This window comes from Emericellopsis atlantica, assembly GCF_019669845.1.
Source record: "Emericellopsis atlantica unplaced genomic scaffold F5Z01scaffold_62, whole genome shotgun sequence".
Taxonomy (NCBI): Eukaryota; Fungi; Ascomycota; class Sordariomycetes; order Hypocreales; family Bionectriaceae; genus Emericellopsis; species Emericellopsis atlantica.
Window position 1 is genome coordinate 19,464 of NW_025764764.1, and position 25,609 is coordinate 45,072.

Here is a 25,609-nt window from a genome sequence, read left to right on the forward strand (position 1 = left end):
GCCTGTGCCACGTTTACGCGCACAGAGGCCTGGGTTTGCCCGACGCCATTGGATAGTGGTGCTGTATGCGATGCCACGCTGGGATGATGGCTCTGCACGGTGGCCATCGACTGCTGCTGGCCCTCGACGGAAGGTATGACGCCCTGAGCAACGTCAGACATGATGACCTCAGGGGTCGCCATGCTGAGTGCTGAGTGCTGGATGCTGAGCGCGTTGATGATCCGGGGCGCGTTCTCAGCAGCAGCCGCAGGTGTGAGGCGGGTGAAAGGCGCGTGTGATAACTGCTGCCTTTGGAGACGCAAGGCGATCGAAAAACCAAAGAGAAGCACCCGAGACGAAAAAGAATTGACCCAAAGTGACTCCCAAAGAACAAACTGGCTGAAAGAGCAGGTAATGACTGGCCTCGTTGTTGGCGGATATGAGGCAGGTGAGGGTTGATTTTCGGTAGGCACCACCCGGTCGCGTTGGTAGCTCTAAATTACCTAGCTAACCCGAACGTGAAGGGTTGCGGCAAGTGCAACGCGAGTTAGTTAGGCAGGAGCGGGCGGGTCCTCGTGCGAGTGCGCTCGATAACGCTAATCTGCATTCGCGTGCAGATAATCACTTAGCTCAAGGCCGTTGGGTATGTCAAAGCCGCGTGCACTTAAGCTATAGGTATAACAAAAGCCAGAGTGATAAATCGCTAAAATTCGGGGCTTGGGAGAAAGCGCGATAGGTCGCGTTAGTCGGTGTGGGTATCTGGAATATCTTAGAGAAGGGCGGCGGTGAAGAATTTATTAATGCGAGGTTAGGGGGGAAAGCAAATCCCGGATTAACGAAATATATCATAAGCGCTCGGGGCGGTCGAAGCACCTAATCTGGGCTAACCCGCTTATATTTCGGCTTAATTAGCTTGTGCTCCATATTACTCAGCAGTCATTAGCGCTGCGGCCAATAAATATCTTAAAGACTTAAAAGAAGCTAAGTCATAGCACTATTACTATTATATTATGTGTTGTTAATTTATTATATTTAACACGAAGTAGAAATGCATTTGCTTCTCCCGATAATTATTCCTCGTCTGATCTAAAAGAATCGACATATTTCTACCATTGGCACTGACCAAAAAACCCGCACAGAAATCATGAACACGTCGACTCTCCTTACCAGGTACGTTAAGACTCGCCCCCTTACTACCGATTTTCTCTGAGCCTCATGTGAACGACGGCGGCAGCCGCAAAGCATCGCAAGCCATCCAGAAGCGAGTCGCCAAGGCGTTGGCAGCCTCCACATCCTTCTCCAGCTCCCTGCAAATAGAATGGACGGAAGACTGCTAGTTTCCCCCCAATCCACCAGATTGGCAGATCCTACTTTGTGGGTGGATCGGAGCGCCGCGATAGAGCCAGTTGGCACGCTCGGCCACGGGGCCGCAGGGAACGGACAGCACCCTGAGCCTCGAGACGATCTGGCCCAACTCATGTGTGCAAAGACCAGGGGAGCCTAGTAGTGCCTCCAGAGCCTCCCCGCGGATCCTAAGGATGTGCGCGTACTGCGCATTCCATGCTTTCTGGTTCCACGCACCTGGTGCGACTCCAGCCCTCTTGGCCAGCTTGATACAGTGGACGTGGTCTTTGCTGATCCTGTAGGTACGCACGGTCGGCTCGACTGTCAGTTTGAGATCGATGGCGCGCCTGTGGTATTCAGACCATGCGTAGAACCCAGCGTCTGAGTGCCCGATTCGTTCCTCGAACAGCTGAATGGCATGGTCGAGGCAGGCCAGCTGGGCAATTTTGTGGTCAGTGATGCCGCCACGGTTCTTCAATATGGGGCGAGGTTCCTCTCCCCTGCGGAATATAGTTTCCACGAAGAGTTCGTCAGATTCTGTCCATCGGATAGCTTCCTTTGCGGAGCTGAGGATGGTCGCGTCGGCGAGGGGAGGAGCGTGCCATTTCCCAAGAGCCCCAACCCGGGATGCCTGGGTGGTCTGCTGGGCGCAGTGGTCTGCCACTTGGCCAATAACCATTGTAAGCTGACTTGTGTGTTGATGTGGCTGGTGCAGAGTGTTGTTGCGTATGTCTTGATGCTGTTGGAATGAGTAAGGGTCTAGGAAAGGATCGAAGAGGTTGAACCATGAGAAGAGTTAGGGTTCTCACTCGAGAGTCGTCTTGGAGTCATGGTCTTCTCCAAGGCAGCGTTCTGTGAATCATCGTGGAGTGACCGGATCGACCGAAGACTTTATGTTTCTTGTCCCTGCGACCATCGAAGGCTCTTTCTGAAGACGAAAAGTTATTAGTTGCTTTGTCTGCTAGATGAGCTTGATCCGGTGGTCCAGGGAGTTGGCCATATCTTGCGTTGTCGAAGCCTCTGGTGATGCGCAGCGATGTCTTTGGGACGACTGCTTCACTCCTGCGCTCATTGACACTGGACAAACTTCATGATAAGCATAACGTGGAGACAAGAGGTGCCGTGGTTGGCGTATTAAATACAAAGAGCAAAATAAGGGTGAAAAGACAGCCGACGCCGACCGTTGCAGAATGTCCAAGTACATATTCCCCTGATCAGGACCATTCCCCGACACAAGCCATCATAAGCAGGCGATAGTCCCCAGATGTTTCGCCTTTGATACGGGCACCCAGACTCTTGCGATATTTCTGTTGATACGCTGCTTTCACATTGGCCAGCGTGGTCGGGTCCCAATGATACCGAATCGTGCGCGCGACAAGCAGATTGTCCTTTGTGCCCATCCCTGCCATGGATTCCTCGAGCAGGGTGGCGGCATGCATGTACTTGTCGACAGCCTGCCGCAGTTGGAAATGGAGCGCATCTCGCATGTGCCCAGAGAATTCCTAAACAACCGTTAGCCCGCAGGTCCTGGGAAAGCACCCTTGAGAGAGCTCTTACACTCTTAATGACATCGTCTAGGTCCTTCCTGAACTTTTGCTTGTATGAGTGGGCGATAGCACGGATCTGGTCGTTGTTCCTTGTACTTAGAATCTGGCAGACCAAGATCTCATCCGTACCCATGCGTCCCTCCGTGGCCTTGTACAGGTCCATCACATCCTGGTCAACCTGGCGAGGATCGACCGGCGCAGAGTCTTCGGCGCGATTCGCGCCAAGGACAATCATAAAGTGCCGCTCGGTCTTCATGCTGAGGTCACCCTTGACCGCGCTTTCGAGGCTCCGTCGGAAGGTTTGCTGGAATGTGCTCTTGATGGCCTTGATGTCGGCATTGGAGCGGCCTAGAAGAATGTCGTTCAGTACAATCTCCTTTGTCCCTGGGCCATCCATCGCTTCGAACAAGAGGTGGCAGTCCGTGTGCAACGGTCCGCGCGCCAGCTGGACAAGTCCTTTTTCAAAATAGCCGCTCGTCTCTTTTCTGAGGTCCTCAATCAGATTGCGCTTGTGAATACGGTCAAAAGTCTGGCGCAAGACCTCCATCTGCAGGGGATCTTTGCTGGATAGAATCCGGATGAGCGCCTTCTCGTCCGTTCCAAACCCTTTCATGGCTGCCCTGAGCGCCTGGGCGTCTGCATTCCCGTCCCACTGGATGATCTGTGGAGGACCATAGCCCGGCGACGGCGGTGTTGGCTGTGTTGCCGGAGCGCCATAGGCCTGTCCATGCGGCGGAGGCGCACCGTGGCCCGGGGGAGCGCCTGGCGGCGCGCCATACGGACCGGGTGGAGGGGCAGGTGAGTGATGACCGTACTGGCCCGGGGGAGGAGCACCGGGCGGTGCACCGTACTGCTGATATTGTTGAGGCTGACCGTACGGGGGCTGCCCTTGCGGCGGGGGATAATGGCCACTTGGTGGAGGACCTGGAGGAGGGGCGTGTTGCCCTTGCGGCGGGGGAGGGCCTGGCGGAGGCTGGTAATAGCCGCCCTGCTGGGGAGGATAGCCTTGCTGAGGAGGATAGCCTTGCTGGGGAGGATAGCCTTGCTGGGGAGGAGGATGCCCGTGTTGTTGTGGAGGGTAGTGGCCCTGGGGAGGGTATGGCGGTTGGCCGTAGCCTTGAGGAGGCTCTGTACGATTTGTTAGCAGCATGTTGCGAGATACGCTGGCCGCGTCTGGCTCAAGGGAGGGAGAGCGCACGACCGTACGGCGGTTGGCCGTATCCTTGGTAAGACATTGCCGTTGGCGCTATGGAACAACAGTCTATGCGCGTAGGAATCGATCGTGGATTGTCGTCTTGGGGGGATGTACTCGGGGTGTCGACGGAGGGGATGCGACAGCCTTATGAATGCGCAAGCACGTGTAGCTTAAAAGTTGGTGTAGACGCCTCGTCCGCAGGCAAAATCAGGTCGTCTGTTAGGCTGATTGACTGCTGCCGCGTGGCGGAGCGCTCCTAAATAACGTCATCTCCACGAGTCCACGACGACGCCGTCGAGCAACTTGTCTTGGCTCGCGATGTGGTACCGATAATCGGAGCGACATGATTTTATCGCATGAGCGATGCTATGACGATCGCGTAAGTGTCCTTTTGTTAGGCCCCAGTCCTCGTTTCTGGCAATAGAATACCTGCCAGCCAGGGCTTCAGTCTGCAAAAGTCCATCATTTGTGCATGCTGAATCTGACCAAGCTGCGGTTACGGTGCAGCAAAGGTGGGGGAGGAGCGTTGCCCCTCATTAGCGTGGCTGCGGGCAGGTGCGAATACGCAGCCACACACGCACAGCCGCACTAGGAGCGCCATCACCAACCTAAGGTCTGTTGCCACAGCTAGAAACGCGCCCAAAATGCATTTCAGCTCGCTCAACTAGCGAAAGAAGGCAATTATTGATGGCAATGGAAGCATCCCCCTCTGGATAGCCAATCGATCACATGCAGGTACGATCCGCGCAATTTGACGTGCATTGCTGCCGGACTCCGAAGCAGGGTCCCCAGGAAAAGGTGGCTGGTATTGACGCCCCAGCCACACTGTTTTCTTGCAGATGTCTCTGTTTCACCCACGCCGCCAACCACCTTACCTTCAACATTCTCGTGTTCTTCAGCGACCAGCCATCACATTATTTTAGTAGCTATACAATATGAACATCCGTCCTCCCGGGTCTCTGCATGAACTCTTCCCGTCTCTCTTGTCCAGTGATTGGTTTTGCAGCATCGACGTTAGGTTGTGCCCACTCCCAAGCTTCCTCAACCTCACACACAGATCCTCACCTAGGGAGGCTTTCGTACAATGCGCGGCGGGTCAGTGTCACTGTTGTTGACATGGACTCTGGCACTCGGCTTGCCTAGTACAAGCGCTCTACCGCGTCCGGGCGTCGACGTCCGCGCTGCGCCAACAGACTCTGGCAGCAAGCCGCAGTACTCTATCATCCCGCTGGAGCCAGACGAGGACGACGCCCACCAGCCGGGCAAGGAAGGTGGGGACGACGAGAGCGAACCGGACAATGGGGATGGAGATTCGACAGTGACGCTCACCCAGACGGTCACACACGTGCCGAACCCAGTCACGCAACGCATCACACAAACAGTTCCACCAGAGGTTGAGACGGTCACACAGAAGATTGCTGTGCCAACGACGGTGATCTCCATCATCGACTTGGAGGCAGAGCCCACGGCGACAGTCTATATCACACAGACACCTCTGCCTCCAGTACCAGCTCCGCAGCCCGAGCCTGCTTCTGAACCTGCCACAACACTGACAACGACGACGACGACGACGACGACTGATTCCCCCGCCACCGATACCGCCACCACTCCCAGCGCCTCCTCTGTCACACTCGTCATCCCGGCTTCTCAGACCACTGCCGTCCCCGTGAGAGTGACTGAGGTGCCAGTGCTGCCCGTTGCGCCATCAAGTGCGATCAGCCCCCCACCGCTGACCACCCCGACCAACCCAATGCCCCAAGGCCCCGTTGCGACGAAACTGCAACCTATTGTTCCGTCTTACGTGGAAGAAGTCGTGACCTTCACCACACCAACCACGTTTTCGACTCTGGTCAGACCATCGCAGTCTGGAACCTACGATGACGGGCAGTGGCACACGAGCTACCCACCGTGGAACGAAACAGCGTCCGCGGGAGGGGCCTTGTATTGAGGAACTCAGGACAGCGACCTGAAGGCCCCGCAGAGTGTGAATGGAAATGCGATCATGTGTAACGGCCGCTTTTGATTTTGAGCACAGGCGTTTAGGAATGGGATGGACGACGCGCGCAGTCGCGCGCTGGGCTGGATAGGATTATCCACAAGGGCCACTCATCATATAGAATGTTCTCTGGGATAGACATCACGGCCTATGAAATGTGTTTATGTACAATGAGGGGCAAGAGGGTGCCGATGGTCACAATTGATATGTGATAACAAGATGGAATTGGTTGGGCAAGATCGGACATGGCATAGTATGAATGCATGGAGCGATGAATCTGAAACTACATTTGGTCGACAATGCCTGAATACATATATACTGCTCATGACTGCGCACACTTCTGGGAAGCCTCGCTGAGCGATTCACGAGAACTGTGCTCTCTATTCCGACTGGTTCCTCCTAGTGATCACCCATCGCTTCGCCAATTGAAGTTCATCAAAGACATTACCGGTGAGTTATGCGCCTGTGCTCATACACAGAGACAGCAACCAATCTGATGGAGTAGCTCGCTAGAACCCGACCTTCCAATGGACACCAATCTTTCCAAGCTGGCCGGCAAGAATGGCACCCGGATCCTTCTGCCCGAAGACCAACACGGCTCCGCAAGGCAAACCAAGGTCATCATATGCTCGATATTCATAGGCCTGACAATCGCGACCCTGGCGGCCTTGATGGCCATCAAGTACAGGAAGCACACGAAGGCCCAAGAGACTATGAGAACCCGCACGGCAGCCGCTGCTGCTGCCGCTACGAGTGGCAAGTATGGTGTCTGACGGCGGATGACCGTCGCCAGCATCAGCTGTTGGCGTTCCACGGGACAGGGGACGTTTGAATGAAGGATTATTTTCACACATCTCTTTGGAGTTTTATTTCTATTCGTAATCGGCTGGTTCGATTCTTTTCCATGGTCGTACGGGGTTTGAGCTTTGAGTCAGTAGCGAGGTTACAACTTGGCCCCAGACCGCTCGACTACCAAAACAGTTAGTCATACGGCCAATTTATACTTTTCAACAGCATGCCAGTGAAAGTGCGTCCAGACTCTGTTTAGAACCTGCAGGTGAAGAGTCTTTGAACCTTCTATTCGGCAGCTGTGCCCGAGTCACACGACCTCGAGGTTGGGCAGCTGTGCCTGACGCATGCACACTGTGACCTCGAAACCCCATCACACAAAGCTGCCAAAACCAGGAAAGCCAACAAATCACGGATAGATTATGTCTCAGCAGACTCGAGGGCACAAGTCTCTGAATGCGCCATTTCCCCTAACTATGGAACCTTGACCAACTCACCGACATGTTGCCTCGCATGCCAATAGGACATATCCACGTCTTGCCATGTATCCACCGACGAACCGTGTCAGTACCTCACTCCACATCTACGACGAGAGCTTTATATAAAAGGGCTGTCTGCCCTGCGTGAGCCTGTTTGAAGAATTTGGGCTGTTCTGCGAAATTTATTACGCTGTAAACGATCGCTATTGACAAGACCTGACAGCAAGACGTCTTGCTCTGTTAAGTCCGTTTATACAGGACGTACCTGCATATCTGCCCCCACAACCCCGACTTACACGGATCAGAGCACACACGATGCAGGCCCCAGCAATGGCCATCATGGGCTTTTTGGTATTCTTCGCCTCAATGGCATCACTCCAAGCCAATGCCTCTCCCCTGCTTCAAAAGCGAGACCAGGACCCGGGGACAGCATGCTCCCCCGAGGGTCAGTGGTCCTGCCATCCAGACACCTTTCAGCGCTGCGCGTCTGGGCAGTGGAGCGTGGTCATGGATCTCGCCGAGGGCACCAAGTGCAGCCCAGATGGGCTGTCGGACGAGATGAGCATTGAGCATGACGGGAGTGTCAACGGCCAAGGGGGCCAAGATACAAATGCAGGAACGCCGCAGTCCAGTGGCGCCCGATGCAAAGGGGCTATTGGATTGGCTTTGGCGGTGCTGGGGATGGTGGCCGCCTGGGAGTCGTGAGGCTGGGAAGCGGAGGGCAACCTTAAGTCCGGGGAATGTCCCGAATGATAAAGCCTCCGCCTGCCTGCTACGACGAATTCCGCAGATCCCGACCTACAAGCCCGCATGAGGAGGATGCAGGGTCTGTCCAATGAGGGAGGCTCCTGAAGCATATCATGTCTGCAGGCCCTATCGACTACATCATACTGTACATGTAGTCCCTGTTCAAGGTACCCACCGGGTTTAGGCGACTGGACCGGACATATAAGTACGTCGAGCGCAACAACAGGCCAAGCTCAATCAACCAGCTCAGCTATTGCCTCCATCCAACTCCTTCAACATGTCTCCCAGCGGAACGACCATTGTCACCGGTGCCACCGGCGGCATGGGCAGCGCCATCGTCTCTCACATTATTAGGAGATCCGACCTGGCGGACACACAAACTGGCATCTACACTGTCCGCAAGCCATCCTCCGCCCCAGCCTTGCGCAAGGCGCTCAAGAGTGCCCCTTCATCACATGAGCACGACATTGTGGCGTTGGATCTCTCATCGATGGAGAAGGTGCGCGCGTTCGCCAAGGACATCAACGAGCGAGTTGCCAGCGGCGCGATACCACCCATCAGAGCTCTAATCCTGAACGCAGGATATCAGGATCACACGGAACTAGTAGGCTCGTCTGATCGCCATGATACCGGGCGTGAAGCTCACATCGGCAGAACATGACCTCGGACGGTTATGAGACGACATGGCAGGTCAATTACCTGGCCAACTTCTTGCTCGCCTTGCTGCTCCTACAGAGCATGGACAAGAAGGAAGGCCGCATCCTCATTGTGGGAAGCTGGACGCACGAGTGAGTCACCTCACTGGCAGACAGTCACGTTTCATGTTTTCGCAGCGGCTAACGGTCTGGTCATTCATAGCGTCGACGATGACCGCAACAAATCTGGCGGTGAGGATCCATACGGCGCGCCTCCCTGGAACAGCCTCTTTCCTGACCTCGACGACCTGGCCCGAGGCAGATGGAGCAGGCCCCAGGACGACCCGTCATGGCTGTCTGGTTTCCGTCGATACGGCGCGAGCAAGCTCTGCGTCGTGATGCTGCAGCAGGAGTTGGCGCGGCGCGTCGCGCGCGACCCAGCCCTATCGCACATTGCGGTCATGGGGCTGGATCCGGGCGCCATGGCCTCCGATCTGCTGCGACGCGGCAGCTTCTTCTACAAGTGGTTCCTGGCCTGGTTCGTGCTGCCCGTCGCGGGAGCGCTGTCTGTGCGGCTCAGTCCCAATGGACCCATAAGGACGACCTGGAAGAGCGCTGGCGATGCCGTGCGGACCTGTTTCGACATTGACTCGCCCGTTGGGCAGCCGCTGTACCTCAACGGGACGGACGAGATGGAGGTCGCCAAGGACGCGCAGGACGAATCCAAGCGACGCAAGCTGTGGGATTACAGTCTTCAGGCTGGTGGCATTCGGGAGGGCGACACAGTGCTGGAGGACTGGAAATAATCAAGTCGGGAGGGTGAAAAGAAATTATTTCATTAATTAATGAATTAATGCATACCTAGCATGTGGCGCTGCAAGGATATTTCGCCAAGACCCTTGTCATGGTGAGAGTGAAACATGAACATGGTCCCACAAACGGTCAAGTTTCACGGCCGTCCGCAGCCGGATCGGTCGCAGGTTCGCATGAATTTAGGGTTGATTAGGTCCCCTAATGTCAATTAATGAATAAAGTCGTCGATTGACTCGTTTGATAATCACCCACAGCGGTCGAGGGATGAAGGTTGTATGTCGAAGACACAACTGAAGCTGCCCACTCTGGTGACCGTAATCATCACCTACTTGGCGCATGGAGTGCATTGCTAGTGTGATGGTAGATGCGTGGTGTCGTAATATTATGAATAAATGCCCACCCCTTTCGATAGCGCTCGGCAGTCCATCAGTACGGTAGTCAACTCTCAAAGGTGAGAGCTGGTGATCTGAGCTGCCAACAAGTTGGTCCGAGAGCGACTTGACAGGCAGCGCGACCCAAAGAGCATTCATTTCCACTCAACATTGTCACCAACAGGTCACCAACAACACATCAACAACCCCCTATCCGTAGTGCGTCGCGACATCAGGCCGGCTGGACTCCTGGAGCCACTGAGGCGTCGAGGGCCAGCAGGATTCGAAACGAGAGCTCGCGCCGTTGGGTCATGCACGCCACCAGAGTTGAGCCGACAAGTGCCCCTCCAACTTGGCTAGGAAACGAATTGAATCGTCTCGTCTGGGAGGTCTGATTATTTATCGAGAATCCGCGGTCCATATCATGTCGCGCATGCCGCTGCCGGCCAGACGCTCCCGCGACAATGTGGCACCGACTCTCCAGACAATCACCAGCGGCCACTCATACCACCACCACGACCACTACCACCACCACTACTACTACCACCACCAAGGCGCGAGACGACCCCGACAGCCAGTTCTGGCAGGACAGATTCGAGGATCGAATTAAGCGCCTTGCAACATCTGCTGAAGCCGGCAACCGACCCCATCGCTTCGAGATTCAACAGGGCAAGGCTGTGCCCAGCTCAAGCGACTCGCCTCTCGCTTCGCGCGAGTACCTGTGAGTGAGAGAGAGCCTTTCTCCCCAATCGCTCCGGATTCCCTGATGGAGCGATGAGCTTTTCGACCAACCACGAGACTGAATGAAGGGGTGCTGACGCGCCCGAAAATAACAGACCAAGCTCCGCCTCTTCGTCGACACCAGAAGCTGCGCCTCGACCGCGACAATTCCCACGAACCTCAGAGTGGCGCCAGAGTGTCCTGCCGGTACCCCCTCCACCTGTCAACGGCGACGCTGCCGTACCAAAACTGGTGGTGAGCGACGATCATTGCGACAAGAGGCAACCCGGGAGCGACGAAATGGCGAGCCTGTATTACACACAGCATGAACCACAGCAGCAGCAAAGGGCGATCAATACAGATGGAGTGTCGTTGCCAAGCTCCCCTGAGCTGAGCCCAGAGGACAGCCCGTAAGGCTCAAGAGAAGCATTGGTCGGAATGCACCCTCCCTGACTGACTTGTGATACCAGGCACTACAATGACATGAATGTCTCGCCAATGGAGGAGGATGACGCAGATGTGTCTCGACAGTATTTCACAAAGGGGCCCAACCCACTGGCGCAGCACCCTGCTGCTGCTGCTGCTGCTGCCGCCTCCCCAACAGCACCCACGCCCGCTCGTCGTTCCAGTGCTCAACACCCGTCCAGCAGTATTCCCACGATGAAAAGGCAGCAGCAGAAGCTGAGCGACGCTGATGCAGTGGCTCCAAGACCGCGAGCAAACCGCGACACGCACCTGAGGGCTGGGACCCCTCCTATAGCATCGGGGCGCACATCGCGCAACGCCGTCGGATGGGAGGATCCTACCGACCAAATGCATCCTCGACCAGAGAGCACCGAACCCCGCGACGAAGCGCACATGTACGGCATGACGACCACCGTAACGGCCCAGCTCGGCCAGCGCTCGAGGAACCACCCGCCTTCGCTAGGCCAGCGCGTGCGCCAGCAGCTGGGGAAGGGAAAGACGGAGCCCATCGAGAACAGACCAGCATGGCACGGCGCCAGCGGTAGGGAGACTGTCGTCAAGCCTGTCCAGGACAACACCAGTGCGCCGCCGTTGCAGGTACCGCCCAAGAGCAGCAAGCGGGCAGAGCGGGCGAGGGATGCGCGCGCACAGGGGCAGCATGCTCATCAGCCTGCACGGCAAAGTCAACAGGCGCACGACATGGCGCATGGCTCATCTAAAATGGCAGCCTTTCGAAAGTTCATGCCCCATCGCCACAGCCAGGTACCACCTCAACCCCACGGCCGGGCCTCCGCCGCAAACGAGTCTGCGACAGGCAACGTCGCAGCTGTAAACGCCACCACCACCACCATAACAAACGAACCAGGCATGGACATATCTTCCTCCATAATAGAGGCACCCGATTCCCCGCCACGGATTCGGGTCTCGCCCCATCCCCCTCGACTAACGATTCCCAACCCGGACAAGGCCATCAAGCGTAAGCCCCCGCCCAACGCTGCCAACAGCCCAGCGCACGTCGTCCACCCGTCCATCTCCAGCTCAGTCTACTCAACACAGCCAGAGCAGCCGACCCTGACTGCCTCGCCGCATCAGATCACGTCTACTCCCCCGCTACTGGAGGACTCCTGGACGCAGCCCCCGTCGCGATTCAGCACCACCACGTACGCTACAGCTGCGAACGACGCGACCTCTCGACGCTCCAACGAGGAGCAAGTGCCACCTGTCCCCGAGCCGGCGTCTTCCGTGATGGATCGTAGGAGACCCGTCCCCGGACGAGACAGCCCGCAGACGGTACCGCACGAACCCCTGGTGATTTCGCTCAAGTCGGCCACCACGTCCGACCATGCCAGCACGCCACGGAGCATCGCGCACGACAAGACAGACGGGCGGCCCATGTCCATCATGTCGACGAGCAAGGATCTGCCCCCGGCGCCACCAGAAATGGTCGACACCAAGGACCGCGTCGTGCTGCTCAACACCAAACTCGAGGCGCTGGCCCATCGACGCAACAACATCAACCGGAGCATCAAGAAGATGACGGAGCTCATGCCCGCCGACCGACTCTTGGCTAGCCACGAGGTGCTGCGCAAGCGCGAGGAGGAGAAGAAAAAGGTCGAGGCTCTTCGCGAGGAGCTGGCAGAGGTGCAGAGGCAGGAGTATGAGCTGGGCTTGAAACTGCACCGTGCGTACAAGCGTCAGGAGCGCGAGGCGAACTACGAGACCGGCACGCTGTGGGTCAGGAGAGTCACGAGCTAAGTTTGGCCGATGCCTTATGGATGGAAGCAGGAGAGGCCGTATGAATGAGGGAGCATCAAAGGGCCGTTTCTTTTCTTTTCTTTCTCTTGTCTGTTTAGCGTGTTCAGCATACCATGGCATTGCGATGCGCGTCCTTTCACAGAGAGCCTAAAGCATGTAGGACGACCGAATCGTCAGTAATGTGAGAGTATCTAGACCATCACTTGTAATCATGCCGTCATTCACAAATGGAGATTCTTCTTTTCTTTTGTTTTTACTGGGGAGGTTCCAGGTGGAACTCCCCCCTTTGTTTATTTAATTATTCCAGGTTTTCTATAAATTCGGACCAGCCGAAATCAAAACTCCTCCTCCCTTGCCATCTGCTCAAACTCAGCATAGTCCACGACGCTCACTCATGGGTGCCAAAAGGCGCAAGCACCATCGTTGCACTTGAAGCACACGTCGCCCTCCTTGCGCGCACGGTTCTCGCAGCGACAACCCGACTCCCACGCATGGCGGCAGTAGAACTTGCCCTTGCGGTTGTCACGCTGGATCGTTTTATCAGCAATGGTCTCGGCACGGCTGAGAGAGCCAGACTTACTAGTCTGGCTAAGCAGAGGGTCAGAACCAGGCGTGGAACGGCCCGTGGAAGACGGGCGAGCGGGCGCTGGGGAGGCTGGACGAGCCTCCTTGACGAGCTTGGCCTTGCCCGCCTTCTGCCGACCGCCATCAGTCATGCGACGAGTGAGGCGGCGGGCGAGAGAAGGCTTTCGGCTCAAGGCTGCTTCTTCGGCGGCAGACATGTGCTGGATACCCATCTCGTCAAAGGTGGTGGGCGTTGAGGGCATGTGGCGGTTGGAGTAACCACGTTGACCATTGGCGTAATCAGACATGTTGATCTTGCTTTGGCAATAGATGGTTTTGATCGCGGATATCGTCTGTAGAAGATAGCTTGTGTATAGGCTGGATTGGAGGCTGGCCACTGGTTGTGTGTAGTTGTGTTGAATGGATGAGTTTGATGAGGAAATCGAAAGGATTTTTTATTGAACCAGAGATGTAGAGATATTTATGCTACTTAGATACGTCTGTTGACTGCTGTTCGTAGTTGAATGGCGATGTGATGGAAACGAACGTGGGCGAAAAGGGGTTCGCGACCACACACGGCCAAACAGCAGTGCGTCATGTCGAACAGATAACATGACGTGGTCATTTGAACACACGAACAAATCTGGAAGCTGGTACTACGAAATTTCTCTAGCTAGAACAGTCCAATGTCGACGCAAACACACAAAGTACAACGAGATGGTGGCGAAAAGGGCGTGCGCATCCTCATTAACGACGAACATTCTATGGCGAAGCAAAGCAAAGCGAGAACAAACTAGCCTGCATCTTTTGAACAGGAGCAAATTCTCTTCTGGACGCAAAAGGCAAGGACAGAAAGCAAAAGCACGTGAGCAGGCACATTGAGCGCTTTCTGTCTTTGTCGTCCTTGTTCGCTGGTAAGCAGTTCAGCTTAAGCTCAAGCCTTTCAAATTTGCCCAGGAGCGGAGAGAACAACAGCTTGCCCATGGTTTAGCCACTGCAAGGGAAGATAGGTGAGGAAATTTCCGTCAATTTGACAGTTGGCTCGCAGACCCGTCCGACCATGTATGGTCAGACGCTGCTGGAAGACCTATTATAGTTTCACTAAAACTACTAACTAAACCCGGGATACCTACCAGTATCCATATTGTGTAGACTGATGACATTAAGCTAGCAACTCCATTATCGCTTCTTGAGTTGCCGCTGCTGGGTTGGGGCTGCGCTGTGCGCGTTGTTCCCCTTAGAGAGTGTATCGGAAAAGGGGTGACTTGTCCCCCAGCTCCATCAGCTCCTTGTCGGAATACTCACTCCTGACCTGCTCTTCTGTCACCCCGACACGCTCTGCATTGGAGCGCAGGTACGACCAGATAAGCACCAACACCATGAGGATGGCAACGACAGCCAAGCCCAGGCAGACACCGAAAGCCATGAAGAATCCCGGTGCGTCTTTGTAGTCGTAGACGAAGCTGCCAGTGAGCCCGCCAATGCTACCCACCGCCATGATGAAGGCAATGCCAACCGCGCGACGGGCTGGCGTGCCAAAGTTGTTCGACACCCAAGAGCCGCAGAGGGGGGCCATGGGGAAGACACCGGAGGTAACGAGGGACATGCCGACCAGGACGCCGGGAGTCGATTTGCCGACGCAGACGGCTACAATCAACAAGATCATGTAGCCGAGCCCGATGCTGGACAGACAGAGCAGCACAAAGGGCGAACGCACGGAGCAGCGGTCGGAAAAGAACGACACAGCCAGAGCGGAGCATGTGCCGGCAATGTAAGGCACTGCGCTGAGGAGCTGCGAGTGCTGACGGCTCCAGCCGAGTCCCTTGATGATGGTGGGCACGGCGAACTTGAGTCCTGTATACTATATGAGATCATTGTTGAACACGCACATTCATTGAGCAGGGAACGTACCGAGGCCACAAGCACCAACATTGTGCAACACCAGTCCAAGGGTCCAGTACCGCCAGTCGGTTGTGATGCTCTTCAGGTCATCCCAAACTGTTGGTCCACCCTCAACCCTAGCACTGCCATTGTCGCGGATGAAACTCATCAGTTCGAGGTAGCGCTTTTCGTCCTCAGTGAGCCACTTCGAAGTCCTGGGTGAGTCAACCAGCACCACGGTCGTCAACACACCTAGCAGGATGGTGACGCCGCCCTCAATGAGGAAGATCCATTGCCAGGACTTCAGGCCTCCAACGCCTCCCATGGTGGAGATGGCAGCAGCCAGGACACCAGAGAAGGCGCCCGAAACGGATGCTACGGCCATAAAGATGGACATGCGAAAGGCGACAAACTGACGGGGGTACCATTGTGAGCAGATGAACATGGCAGCAGGGAAGAAGCCGGATCTGTCATTGTCAGTGTGTGTACACTTCACCAGGTTGGTTGTTGTCTTACTCGAATGCACCGAGGAGCAGGCGCAGCGCAACGGCTCCGCCAAAGTCCTTGAGGACACCGTGACAAGTCATCACCGCTCCCCAAGCCAGGACGAGGCCCGAGATGTAGAGCGATGGTCTCTTCAGGGTCTTCAGGAACATGTTGCTGGGCACCTCTGCCGACAGTTAGCCAAGCCTGCGCATCGCAGGACACTCAGTCCACGTACCAAGGATGAAGTATGGCAAGAAGAACACCGCCAGAACAATGTTCCACTGCTTTTCAGTCATGTGCAGATCCTTTTGGAAACCCTCGATCCTCGCATTGCCAATGTTGCCGCGGTCCAACTGCGCAAAAAGATACAAGATGCAGAGCACGGGAAGCAATCGCACGTCCGTCTTGAGACGAACTCTGCGTCGCTGAGCAGCCGTGAAACCCTTGTAGAAGACCTCGTCGTCTTCGGTCAGGCCAACAACGCGGATGCCATCGAGTGTTGAGACTCGACCAGCAGTGTCGCTAAGCGCGGATACGGGACGCTCAGTTGTTTCGATGACAGAGTTCAGCTTGCCCGAGGGGCCTGGCTGCCTCTTCTCTCCAGAGGCGACTTTTGTGGCAGAGGCTCGAGCAGCCTCTGCGTCGAAGGTCGGTGGTCCAGTGGTAGCCATTCCTTTTTGAGCCATGGCTGCGAAACGTCTATACTTTGCGAGGAATACAGAGCGACAGAGCAGGGGATACACTGTTATATAAGTTCGGGTTACTCGGTAAGATAAGCTGCGACGTCTTCTCGCGTTGTAGTAGTAGTCAGTTATGGCGTGCTTGTTGAGCCAAAGTCCCAAGACTCGTGGAAACTTTCCGTGAAGAAACATGGCGGACCCAAACTTACGGCATGGGTCGCCCCTGAGTCAAAACAATACAGGTAAAGAACCAGACGTTGCTCGCCCTGCCGTGGACAAGAAATAACCTTTGACCAGCCGCTTGCATTTAACCCTGTTGTACATCCAAGCTAATATAAGTACTTACATATCGACGAATGAGAAAGCCAGTCGCGCTCGCTCGTCTAGTTCATTCCCTCCATGAATTCCACACGGTCGAGAATCATCTGCCGATAGCCCATGTGCTCGCGCAGGCCTTCCCACTCTGGGCCTGTCTCCTCGCCATGTCGCCACGTCTCTTTAAACCCCCACGCGCACGATATCTTGTCTAGTGCCTCGCGCTCCTCCTCTCTAATCCAGCGGTAGCGCAGCGGCGTACCGGGCAGCCAGGTCACACGCCTCATCTGGTCCTTGGCGCTGAGCTTCGCAATAATACCCAGTCCTCCCACGACAAAGAAGTAGCCCGAAATGGCAGAGACACCAATGGCCGTCGCCGTGATCACGTCCATTGTGTTTTGCCAGTAGTGTGCATATGCTGTGCCGAGACCCAAGATGCCAAAGGGGAGGGATGCGAGCGCCATGAAGGGGCCGGCGCCCTGCTTGATCAGCTTTTGGCGCTTGAAAGCCTTGACGCAAAACGCCGCCTCCGTAATGCCAAGCGCGGCATCAAGGTGCTTCGCGTCAATGGCCGTCTGCAGGGCAATGTCGGCAACCCCCTTCTCAATGGCCTTGTCAGCCCTGTTTGGGTTCTGCGGTACATATGTAACCTTGCCGTCCTTGAGCACCGGCTTATCTTTGTGGGCATAGAGCTCGAGTACCGCGGGCAGCGACTCGGGCCGCCCCAGGTGGGCTTGCGTGTGGACATAGAGTTCCAGCAGGTTTTGCGTCATCTCCACGTTGGGATGCGCGACAATGGCGTGCGCAGCCATGGATATGCGCAGGTTGGCGTTCATGAGCTCCGTGTCCGGGGCGGGTGCCGTGCCACGACGCTCCATGGCCAGAGCTGCCAGCCGCGAGGCCGGCTGTTGGCTGCGCACCCTTTTCAGGTGAGGATGTATACTCGTTGCGGCGCGGAGACATGTCTGCAGGGCTTTCGCTGCCGCGCTCTTGTCAGGCCCTTGGGTTTCCACGAGGCTGATGAAGTCGTGGACGGCTCTGTCGACTCCTTGGGCGACTTCGCGAGGCGGCTTGGATACCTCAATCGCGGACGCAGCGTCAGGAGCTGGCACTGGCGGCTGCGGTGTCGATGCAGCTTGGGGGTTGGTCGTCGATGTCGAGGCCCATCTCTTCATGAACACTCGTGAAGGCCTGTTCGAAGCATGTATCGCGGGCTGGGCACGTAGGACGCGCAGAGCGAGTGGCTGTCGAGCAGTCTGTGGTGGAATGGCCGAGCATTGCTGGCATAGCGAGCCTAGCTTCTGGGGATTCGTGCGACGCATGACTGCGCTTTGGCGAGCCTCAAAGTCGCGAGACTGTGGTCGGTAGCCTGGTCTTTGCTGCGCAATCGAGTCCCCAACTTTTTGGCGATCCGTCCTGGACTTGAACGTGAAGGCGTTGCAGGGGAACTGGTATCCACATGGGCAGGGTGCCATTAATTGGTGGTGCTCACTGTTAGAGCAGAAGGACTTTTGAGGGCCTCATACAATGAGTCAATGCCTAAATACCAATAAAATCTCTTGAGCATACTCTAAATTAGTTTTCAATACAGCAGAAGCAACTTTCGTGTCATTATAAAGTTAATGGGGTTAGAGACTTATACCAGAAGTCTTTCAATCTAACTGATCAGTCCAGTCGGATTTCTGTCTACCTGACTTGAGAGACCCAGCTGCAGTGGGGACTGCCGGAATTGCTGAGGACCGTGTAGATAGCGTCGAGATCTTGAGCCCGCAGGTTCAGCGTCCGTAAGGAGTTTTGAGTCTCAAAAATCTACATAATGGTACTAAATTCTACATAAATACCTATCAGACTTATTCAATTCTGAAGTACAGATGATTGGAGGTCTCTGGGATAAGTACATATATTTGACCCTATCTAGACAGTCCGCCAGAAATTCTGTCGACCTGTGGGCGCTGCAGCAGGGCGGGGCACCTATGAGAACGACGACCACGTTGTGCACAGTCAGCCAGATGGCGCAGACAGACAAGCAGGATGACGAAACTGCACACGACAGCTCCAGCAACCATACCTTACCAAAGAGTATTTCGCCCGTAGAGCGACAGCATTAACTCCGAAACTCGTCAACAATAGCTCGCCTTTACGATCCAGCAACAATTGCGGCATTCGAGTAGCGAGCGCCCTGACGAATAGCAGACCGTCAGACTTCCACAGCCCAACCAACGCTTGGCCAAGGCTGCAGCCCACAGGCGCCTTGTCGTTGACTGCCACGCGCTCGAGACTGCCTGGACATCTGTCCCGCATGGCTTCGCCCTCAATTCTTCAATCCTCTTGAGCCTCGACATACCTAAATCACAATGCCGCCTCCACCTCCACCACCACCACCAATGCCAGGAGCGGGAGGTCCGCCGCCGCCGCCTCCTCCTCCTGGCAATCTACCACGAGGACCACCACCACCCGGTGGTGCGGGCAGAGTGAGTGAACTCCAGGCATGAATGGCCTTGCGCAGTTCTAACAGTATCCAGGGCGCCCTTCTCTCCGACATCCACAAAGGCAAATCATTGAAAAAGGCTGTTACCAACGACCGTTCAGCGCCTATAGTCGGCGGATCATCAGGAGGCGGAGGAGGGGGACCACCGGTAGGAGGCGCGCCTCCTGTGCCAGGCATGGGCGCGCCAGCACCGCCTGGGGGACTCGCACCGCCTGTGCCTGGGAACCGAGCAAGGAGCAACAGCGACCAAGGACAGTCATCGGCTCCGACCATGGACGCCGCACCACAGCTGGGGGGCTTGTTCGCGGGAGGCATGCCCAAGCTGAAGAAGAGGGGAGGTATCGACACAGGCAGGGACCAAGACTCATCATACTTGTCGGACCCTGGTGAATCGACGCTGTCGGCGCCCAAACCACCCACAGCCTCCGCTCCTCGACCTCCAGCAAGCGCCGCGCCCGCCATACCGGGAGGTCGGCCTCCTGCTCCTCCTGGACTACTGAAAGAGGTTCCCAAACCGCCCACGGGAAAGAAGCCACCGCCACCGCCCATTGGCAAGAAACCTCCTCCGCTGCCAACGTCACGCAAGCCGTCCAATCTCTCAACCACATCCTCAGCCTCGACGCCCGCTGCACCTCCCCCTCCGCCCCCAGCAGCATCTGCGCCTTCGGCACCTCCAGCTCCACCACCGCCTCCTCCCTCTTCGGCGCCGTCACTGCCTCCTGCTCCTCCGCCTCCGCCACCTGCTGCTGCCCCCTCGCCTCGAGCGCAACCGCCGCCGCCGCCTCCGCCACCAGCATCGTCACAGTCGGGGGCTACACTTGCTGCCCAGGCAGCGATCCGCGCGGCGGGCCAGTCTTCCTCCTCGCCAGCCCCGAGCGCGGCACCACCCGCACCACCTCCACCGCCGCCATCCGCGGCGCCAGCACCACCCAAGCCAAGCTCCCCACCCCCTGAGGCGGCACCGACGAGAGCTCGGGGGTCCTCCTTGCGTCAAGCCATGTTGGACCCTAGCATGTTCACGCTCACAGCCAACGGGTCCAAATCGCCCAGCCCTTCACCGCAAGGCCATTCTCCGAGTCCCAGCGGTGGTGGTGGTGGTTCTGGCTCTAGAATCGCAATCACCGATTCGAGGTGGCACTTTAAAGACGAGAGCCTTCTGCCAAAGCCGAGGGAATACGTCAACCGACCAAAGAAGTACCGAGCGGGACGAGGCAGCAGTGTCCCTCTAGATCTGAGCGCCTACAACTAGGAAAGGAGACGCGAGGGCGGGAGGGACAGAAGCGTGGCTCGTTCACGAAGTGTACGAGAGTCTGGCAGATAGGCGTATAGCGTTCCTGCAATTGAGCACGTTCAGTATAGAATCAGTAGCAAACCTTTTACCACTTTCAACTCGTTCTGGAGAGGCAAGCAAAAAAAGGACTTGATTTTTCAGCGACGCAATGCCATGGTGCGCCCTCTACCCAAGTATACAAATAAATAATACAGTCCGACCGGTATACATCGTACAGCGCTTCCTTCGACTCCTCCTCTTTTACATGGACTGGAGGTAGTTGCGCTCCTTGATCTTGGACTTCCTTTCGACCCTCATGGCCCTCATCAGCTCGTCTCTCGCCTTCTTCGCCGCCAGGTTCTCCTCTGTGGAACCGCCCTCCTTGCCGGGCAGGTTGACCGACTGGTGCTGCAGCGGCACCTTGGGCTCGAGCGCCTCAAAGTTGCCCTCGGCCAGGAGCTTCTCGTCGATTTCACGCTTGCGCTTCATAGCCTGCTTGCGCTTCTTCTTGGACTTGGCTGTGTATTGTTAGCACTACCCATCATGTGAAAGAGGCAGATCCGCATGTCTCGGCCCTGCCACGGGGTGTGAAGAGCACGTACAGAACTCGTCATCCAGATCCTCTTCGCCTGCCCCCGTCTTCTGCGTCACCTCGAGACACTCCCATAGCCAGGCCGGGTACTCCTCGTCCTTCATCGCGACAGGGTCCTGTCCGTTCTTCAGGTAGTTGAGGCCCTTCATCACCGTGCCCTCGGGGCAAGAGGAGATCTTGGGGGCGGCCGAGGGCGCTGCATCGCCGGGGGATGATATCGGCGTCGATAGTGGCGGTGCTGCTTCGCTCAGGAAGGGTCGCGAGGTGGAGATGTAGCGGGTGGCCGTTCGCAGGGCGTTTTGCGAGGGAAGCGCAGTGCGCAGACACCGTGTGCAGAGCATCGTGGCGGATCTATGGGTTGTTCAGATGGACGAGCTCTGTGGTCGATGGTAATTTGAAGTTTTTGGGCGTTTGGGAGTCGCGTGGCCCGCGGCCAATCACAGGGGGTTCGCGCGATCTTGGTGGGTCTTGGACGAACAGCTTCGTTCTGACATTTGCAGATGCACGACACGATGAGGACTCGGATGAGGCACCCTTTAGTAGACAGTTTCTCTAATGTCTTTGTCTGGTCTGTGTCTCATATCAGTTGGGATAGGCTGCATTGAGCAAGCGAGAAAGAATTGGAATGCGACCTTTGATTAGAAGCTCATCCTGTCACTGTCACGAGATCGCTCGAGCTTTCAAAGCATGGTGAGCCAAAAGTCGATGAATTGTTCCACGCACTCGCAAACCTGGATGCCCTGCTCAAGTGATGAAAGCCGTCGCAGCACAAGTCGCTGCTTGATGGATGAGGATTTACATGTCATATGCTCTTCTAAATGACTGTACATGGCATCGGCCAGCCCCAATGCATTGACTTCCTCTCTCCACCGGAGAATGTCGCCTTCTATGTACATGTTGCCTCAGCTACCAGCGTTTTGTGGTGCAGCCGGCGATTCCTGCCTCCAAGTGCCGTGTCCTTTCGTCTCCGTCATCCCAGTCCCCTAGGGCCTCGCACCCTTGGGGTCCTCCTGGAGCTGAGCGATCCTGTTGATGGGGTGGACCTTGGCCTCCAGGTCGACCGCCTCGTCTTGCTTTGACATGTAGTTTTGTTGTTGGAACTTGGTGCCCTTGATCTTGTTCGCAGCCAGGAGCTGGAGGTAACGTTCTGTCCAGGCGCGTTAGCCTGTCTGTGTGTTATCCGCATGGCAGGTCCCAATGCTGCCTACCTCGTAGGTGCCCGCAGTTCTCGAGGTGGTTGACACCCTCACGCATATAGCACTTGTTCATCTCCTCGCCAACAAGACGGACCATCATGGCGCCGACCCATTGCTCGCGGATGATGGCATCTTCGGCCGCCTTGAAGGCCTTGGGGTCGCTAAAGTCCACGCCATTGAAGGTGGGGGCGACCTTGGGCTTCATCGACTTGAAGTTCTCGGACTCGGGAGTAGGCATGATGTCGATTCGTGAGGGCGTCGGCTTCAATTGGATGGGTGGAAGTCGTCTGGTCGCAGTTGGTGGTGCTATGGTACCTGCGCTTGTCGTCAGAAGGGCAGCGCTCACAGCCGCCGCCGGGACCAATTGTTGCGTCCTGATTGCTCAGGCGCCAAAGCGGCAGCCTCGCGGTACGTACCCTCCGCATCAGTGTTCACCGCCTTCGGGAAAGCCCCACCACGGCGCAGGCGGGCAAAAAAAAAAGTCGTCGCAAAGAAAAAATCAGGGATTTTTTTGCCGTCAGGCTGGACCCCCAAAAGACCCCCAACCACCCACACTTAAGACGAGAGCAGAGCTGAAGTTTTTCTTGTTCTCTTGCATCGCACTTTTTTTCTGCTTCTTTCCCCGTCGCAGAAAACCCCCTTCATTTTCACCCTCTTCTATATACCCCCAATCACACACAAACCATCACAATGGGCAAGGTTAAGGAAAGCAAGAAGGCGGCTGCTGCCCCTTCCAAGGCTGTTAAGAACGGCGGCGTCACCAAGGTCTCGCAAGATACCAAGGTCAAGTCCAAGGACGCTGCCAAGGCTTCCGCCAAAAACATTGTGAAGGAGGAGAAGAAGTCCAGCAAGAAGAAGAAGGTTGTCGAGCCCGAGTCTTCCTCTTCCGAGTCTGAGGAGGAGGAGGACTCTGACGCCTCTGATAGCTCTGACTCTTCCGAGTCTGAGGCGGAGACCAAGAAGCCTGCTGCCAAGACCAACGGCAAGAAGGCCCCTGCCAAGAAGGAGGAGTCCTCGTCTGAGGAAGATTCCGACTCTGACGACTCGTCCGAGGAGGAGGAGGAGGAGGAGGAGGAGAAGCCCGCTGCCAAGAAGGTCAACGGTGCTGCTGCCGCCAAGGCCAAGCCTGCCGCCAAGAAGGAGGAGTCGTCTGACGATGACTCTGAGGACGACGACGAGGAGGACTCGGATGACTCTGACTCGAGCGACGACGACGAAGAGGCCGCCAAGCCTGCCGCTAAGGCTGAGGCCAAGAAGGTCAGTACATCATCGCCCGCTCATTCCAAGGCCCATTGCTAACATGTCCCAGGCCGAGTCTGATGAGGACTCTGAGGACGACAGTGACGATAGCGACGACTCTGCCGACAGCTCAGATGAGGCTGAGGAGACCAAGGCCGCTCCCTCCAAGAAGCGCAAGGCTGAGGATGAAGAGGACACCACCACCAAGAAGGCCAAGGTCGACGAGAACGCCCCCACCACTCTCTTCGCCGGCAGCCTTAGCTGGGGTGTCGACGACGACATGCTCTACCAGGCCTTCTCCGAGTTTGAGGGTCTCAGCGGCGCCCGCGTCGTCACCGACCGCATGAACAACAACCGCAGCAAGGGCTTCGGCTACGTCGACTTTGAGACGCCCGAGGCCTGCACCAAGGCCTACGAGGCCATGCAGGGCCAGATGATTGACAACCGCGCCATCAACCTCGACTACGCCAACGCCAAGCCCGCCGACGCCAACCCCCAGTCGCGCGCCGCCGACCGCGCCCAGAAGCACGGCGACAGCGTCAGCCCCGAGTCGGACACCCTGTTCGTCGGCAACCTGCCCTTTGACGTCGACCAGGACGCCGTCCGTGCCTTCTTCAGCGAGGCTGCTGAGCCTACCAGCATCCGCCTGCCTACCGATCCGTACGTTGCACAACTTTCTTTAGATTGACCATGTGCTAACCTGACCCAGTGACTCCGGTAACCCCAAGGGCTTCGGCTACGTGAGCTTCAGCTCCGTGGAAGACGCCAAGACTGCCTTCTCTGAGATGAACGGCGCTTCCATTGGCAACGGACGCATGTCGCGTAGCGTGCGTCTTGACTTTGCCAGCCAGCGTCCTCCCCAGAGCGGCGGTGGTCGTGGTGGCTTCGGTGGTGGCCGCGGTGGTGGTGGCTTCGGTGGTGGTCGTGGTGGCGGTGGTCGCGGCGGAGGCCGTGGCGGACGTGGTGGCTTTGGCGACCGGGGTGGTCGTGGCCGTGGTGGAAGCCGTGGCGGCTTCGGTGGTCGTGGTGGCTTCTCCGGCACCAAGGTCACCTTTGACTAAAGGATGGGAAGCTATGCATGTATACTCTGTGGGAGCGAACATGTGAGGGGCACCGAGGGCTTTATCAGTGGGGCCGGTTCTTCGCTTGCTGTGGGCTTGAGAACATTTCGTCGTCGTCTTCGCGACGTCGGATGTACCTGAGGGCTTTCATCGTGGACCGAGGGCTTGTGGCCGACGCCTTGTCATGCAAGGCGCGCGCACCTGATGGCTTTTTGATACAGTGGGCTCACATCAAAGACCTTGGCGTCTTGATCTATACCAGTTGGCTTCTGAGGGATTTGATGGCAAAACAGTTGGCCAGTCCTAGCAAGGACTGGCCAATGTGTTCGCGGCACAAAGACTGATGAGGGTTCTGGGGGCTTTTCAACGTTCCGAAACGCATCTGTTTGAAGCGAGCTTCTGGGGGCTTTTTCGTGTTCTGCCTGAAGATTTACCCTTCCTCACCCACTGCCCTGTAATGTCCTCCCACCAACCCATAGGATTTCCAGTCATATGACGATACTTTCTTTGGTGAGTATAATGCATTGTTGATGCTTGGTACGATAGTCAGTAGATTCATGCACGGTCACGGCGTTTGGACGGAAAAGTGTCTGCTATTTTAGAATACATTTCATACAAGATTTCACTTAACTTTTTACGTCTTTTTTGAATGTGTTCCACCCATCACATCTCCAACCTCATCGCGACGCAACATGTTATGTGGACTTGATCCTACATCCAGCATCAATCACGCAATATCTGCATTCTGTCCCCAAAGGCTGGACGTTCGCCGAACTCGGAGTCACGCTATTTGCCCATCAGTGGGACGTGACCCGCCATGCGTCTTTTTCTGAGATGTTTGCAAAGACCCTGCGTCCCACCGCGATGGTGATTCTAAGATCTAATCTTATCAATCTAATCGCCGCCTCCTACGGAGGACGAGTTCAAAAGTTATGCGTTGACGCTAAAGGCGCTAAGTCTGCATGTCGTTTAAATCCAGCTAGCTTTGGTGCAAATCCTACG

At 56.3% G+C, this 25,609-nt stretch overlaps 12 protein-coding genes across 12 annotated transcripts; 7 read left to right on the forward strand and 5 right to left on the reverse strand.

Annotated features, from left to right (window-relative positions):
* Positions 1 to 21: 21 nt before the first annotated feature.
* F5Z01DRAFT_494856 (uncharacterized protein) lies at positions 22 to 543 on the forward strand. The gene has a single exon (XM_046260223.1). The coding sequence runs from the start codon at positions 160 to 162 to the stop codon at positions 436 to 438; it is 279 nt and encodes a 92-aa protein (XP_046113455.1). The 5' UTR covers positions 22 to 159; the 3' UTR covers positions 439 to 543.
* Positions 544 to 1,206: 663 nt separating this feature from the next.
* On the reverse strand, positions 1,207 to 2,269 carry F5Z01DRAFT_494877 (uncharacterized protein). The gene has a single exon (XM_046260225.1). It carries the CDS (start codon positions 2,000 to 2,002, stop codon positions 1,313 to 1,315), a length of 690 nt encoding a protein of 229 aa, XP_046113456.1. The 5' UTR covers positions 2,003 to 2,269; the 3' UTR covers positions 1,207 to 1,312.
* On the reverse strand, positions 2,270 to 4,333 carry F5Z01DRAFT_494876 (calpactin I heavy chain, calcium ion binding protein). The gene is made up of 3 exons (XM_046260224.1): positions 4,069 to 4,333; positions 2,881 to 3,998; positions 2,270 to 2,825 (listed from the first exon to the last, which is right to left on the reverse strand). Exons 1-3 carry the CDS (start codon positions 4,103 to 4,105, stop codon positions 2,538 to 2,540), a joined length of 1,443 nt encoding a protein of 480 aa, XP_046113457.1. The 5' UTR covers positions 4,106 to 4,333; the 3' UTR covers positions 2,270 to 2,537.
* Positions 4,334 to 4,743: 410 nt separating this feature from the next.
* F5Z01DRAFT_668991 (uncharacterized protein) lies at positions 4,744 to 6,369 on the forward strand. The gene has a single exon (XM_046264382.1). It carries the CDS (start codon positions 5,150 to 5,152, stop codon positions 6,011 to 6,013), a length of 864 nt encoding a protein of 287 aa, XP_046113458.1. The 5' UTR covers positions 4,744 to 5,149; the 3' UTR covers positions 6,014 to 6,369.
* A 1,290-nt stretch (positions 6,370 to 7,659) lies between these two features.
* F5Z01DRAFT_678594 (uncharacterized protein) lies at positions 7,660 to 8,034 on the forward strand (the record flags this gene model as incomplete). The annotated part of the gene is made up of 1 exon (XM_046265458.1): positions 7,660 to 8,034. One exon carries the CDS (start codon positions 7,660 to 7,662, stop codon positions 8,032 to 8,034), a length of 375 nt encoding a protein of 124 aa, XP_046113459.1.
* Positions 8,035 to 8,194: 160 nt separating this feature from the next.
* F5Z01DRAFT_494916 (uncharacterized protein) lies at positions 8,195 to 9,610 on the forward strand. Its single transcript, XM_046260226.1, has 3 exons — positions 8,195 to 8,680; positions 8,731 to 8,864; positions 8,935 to 9,610. The coding sequence occupies exons 1-3, from the start codon at positions 8,354 to 8,356 to the stop codon at positions 9,515 to 9,517; spliced, it is 1,044 nt and encodes a 347-aa protein (XP_046113460.1). The 5' UTR covers positions 8,195 to 8,353; the 3' UTR covers positions 9,518 to 9,610.
* Positions 9,611 to 10,207: 597 nt separating this feature from the next.
* Positions 10,208 to 12,949, forward strand: F5Z01DRAFT_494984 (uncharacterized protein). The gene is made up of 3 exons (XM_046260227.1): positions 10,208 to 10,616; positions 10,705 to 11,025; positions 11,086 to 12,949. Exons 1-3 carry the CDS (start codon positions 10,360 to 10,362, stop codon positions 12,833 to 12,835), a joined length of 2,328 nt encoding a protein of 775 aa, XP_046113461.1. The 5' UTR covers positions 10,208 to 10,359; the 3' UTR covers positions 12,836 to 12,949.
* A 1,687-nt stretch (positions 12,950 to 14,636) lies between these two features.
* Positions 14,637 to 16,437, reverse strand: F5Z01DRAFT_631533 (major facilitator superfamily domain-containing protein; the record flags this gene model as incomplete). The annotated part of the gene is made up of 4 exons (XM_046261794.1): positions 14,637 to 15,253; positions 15,311 to 15,747; positions 15,797 to 15,950; positions 16,002 to 16,437. The coding sequence occupies 4 exons, from the start codon at positions 16,435 to 16,437 to the stop codon at positions 14,637 to 14,639; spliced, it is 1,644 nt and encodes a 547-aa protein (XP_046113462.1).
* A 392-nt stretch (positions 16,438 to 16,829) lies between these two features.
* On the reverse strand, positions 16,830 to 18,083 carry F5Z01DRAFT_631542 (uncharacterized protein; the record flags this gene model as incomplete). Its single annotated transcript, XM_046261796.1, has 1 exon — positions 16,830 to 18,083. One exon carries the CDS (start codon positions 18,081 to 18,083, stop codon positions 16,830 to 16,832), a length of 1,254 nt encoding a protein of 417 aa, XP_046113463.1.
* Positions 18,084 to 19,158: 1,075 nt separating this feature from the next.
* F5Z01DRAFT_495109 (uncharacterized protein) lies at positions 19,159 to 20,776 on the forward strand. Its single transcript, XM_046260229.1, has one exon. It carries the CDS (start codon positions 19,254 to 19,256, stop codon positions 20,496 to 20,498), a length of 1,245 nt encoding a protein of 414 aa, XP_046113464.1. The 5' UTR covers positions 19,159 to 19,253; the 3' UTR covers positions 20,499 to 20,776.
* A 4-nt stretch (positions 20,777 to 20,780) lies between these two features.
* F5Z01DRAFT_684538 (mitochondrial ribosomal protein L37-domain-containing protein) lies at positions 20,781 to 22,545 on the reverse strand (the record flags this gene model as incomplete). The annotated part of the gene is made up of 6 exons (XM_046265939.1): positions 20,781 to 21,037; positions 21,122 to 21,462; positions 21,484 to 21,488; positions 21,590 to 21,591; positions 22,109 to 22,258; positions 22,320 to 22,545. The coding sequence occupies 6 exons, from the start codon at positions 22,543 to 22,545 to the stop codon at positions 20,781 to 20,783; spliced, it is 981 nt and encodes a 326-aa protein (XP_046113465.1).
* A 320-nt stretch (positions 22,546 to 22,865) lies between these two features.
* On the forward strand, positions 22,866 to 24,789 carry F5Z01DRAFT_495041 (uncharacterized protein). The gene is made up of 3 exons (XM_046260228.1): positions 22,866 to 23,564; positions 23,617 to 24,206; positions 24,256 to 24,789. Exons 1-3 carry the CDS (start codon positions 22,998 to 23,000, stop codon positions 24,605 to 24,607), a joined length of 1,509 nt encoding a protein of 502 aa, XP_046113466.1. The 5' UTR covers positions 22,866 to 22,997; the 3' UTR covers positions 24,608 to 24,789.
* Positions 24,790 to 25,609: the final 820 nt, after the last annotated feature.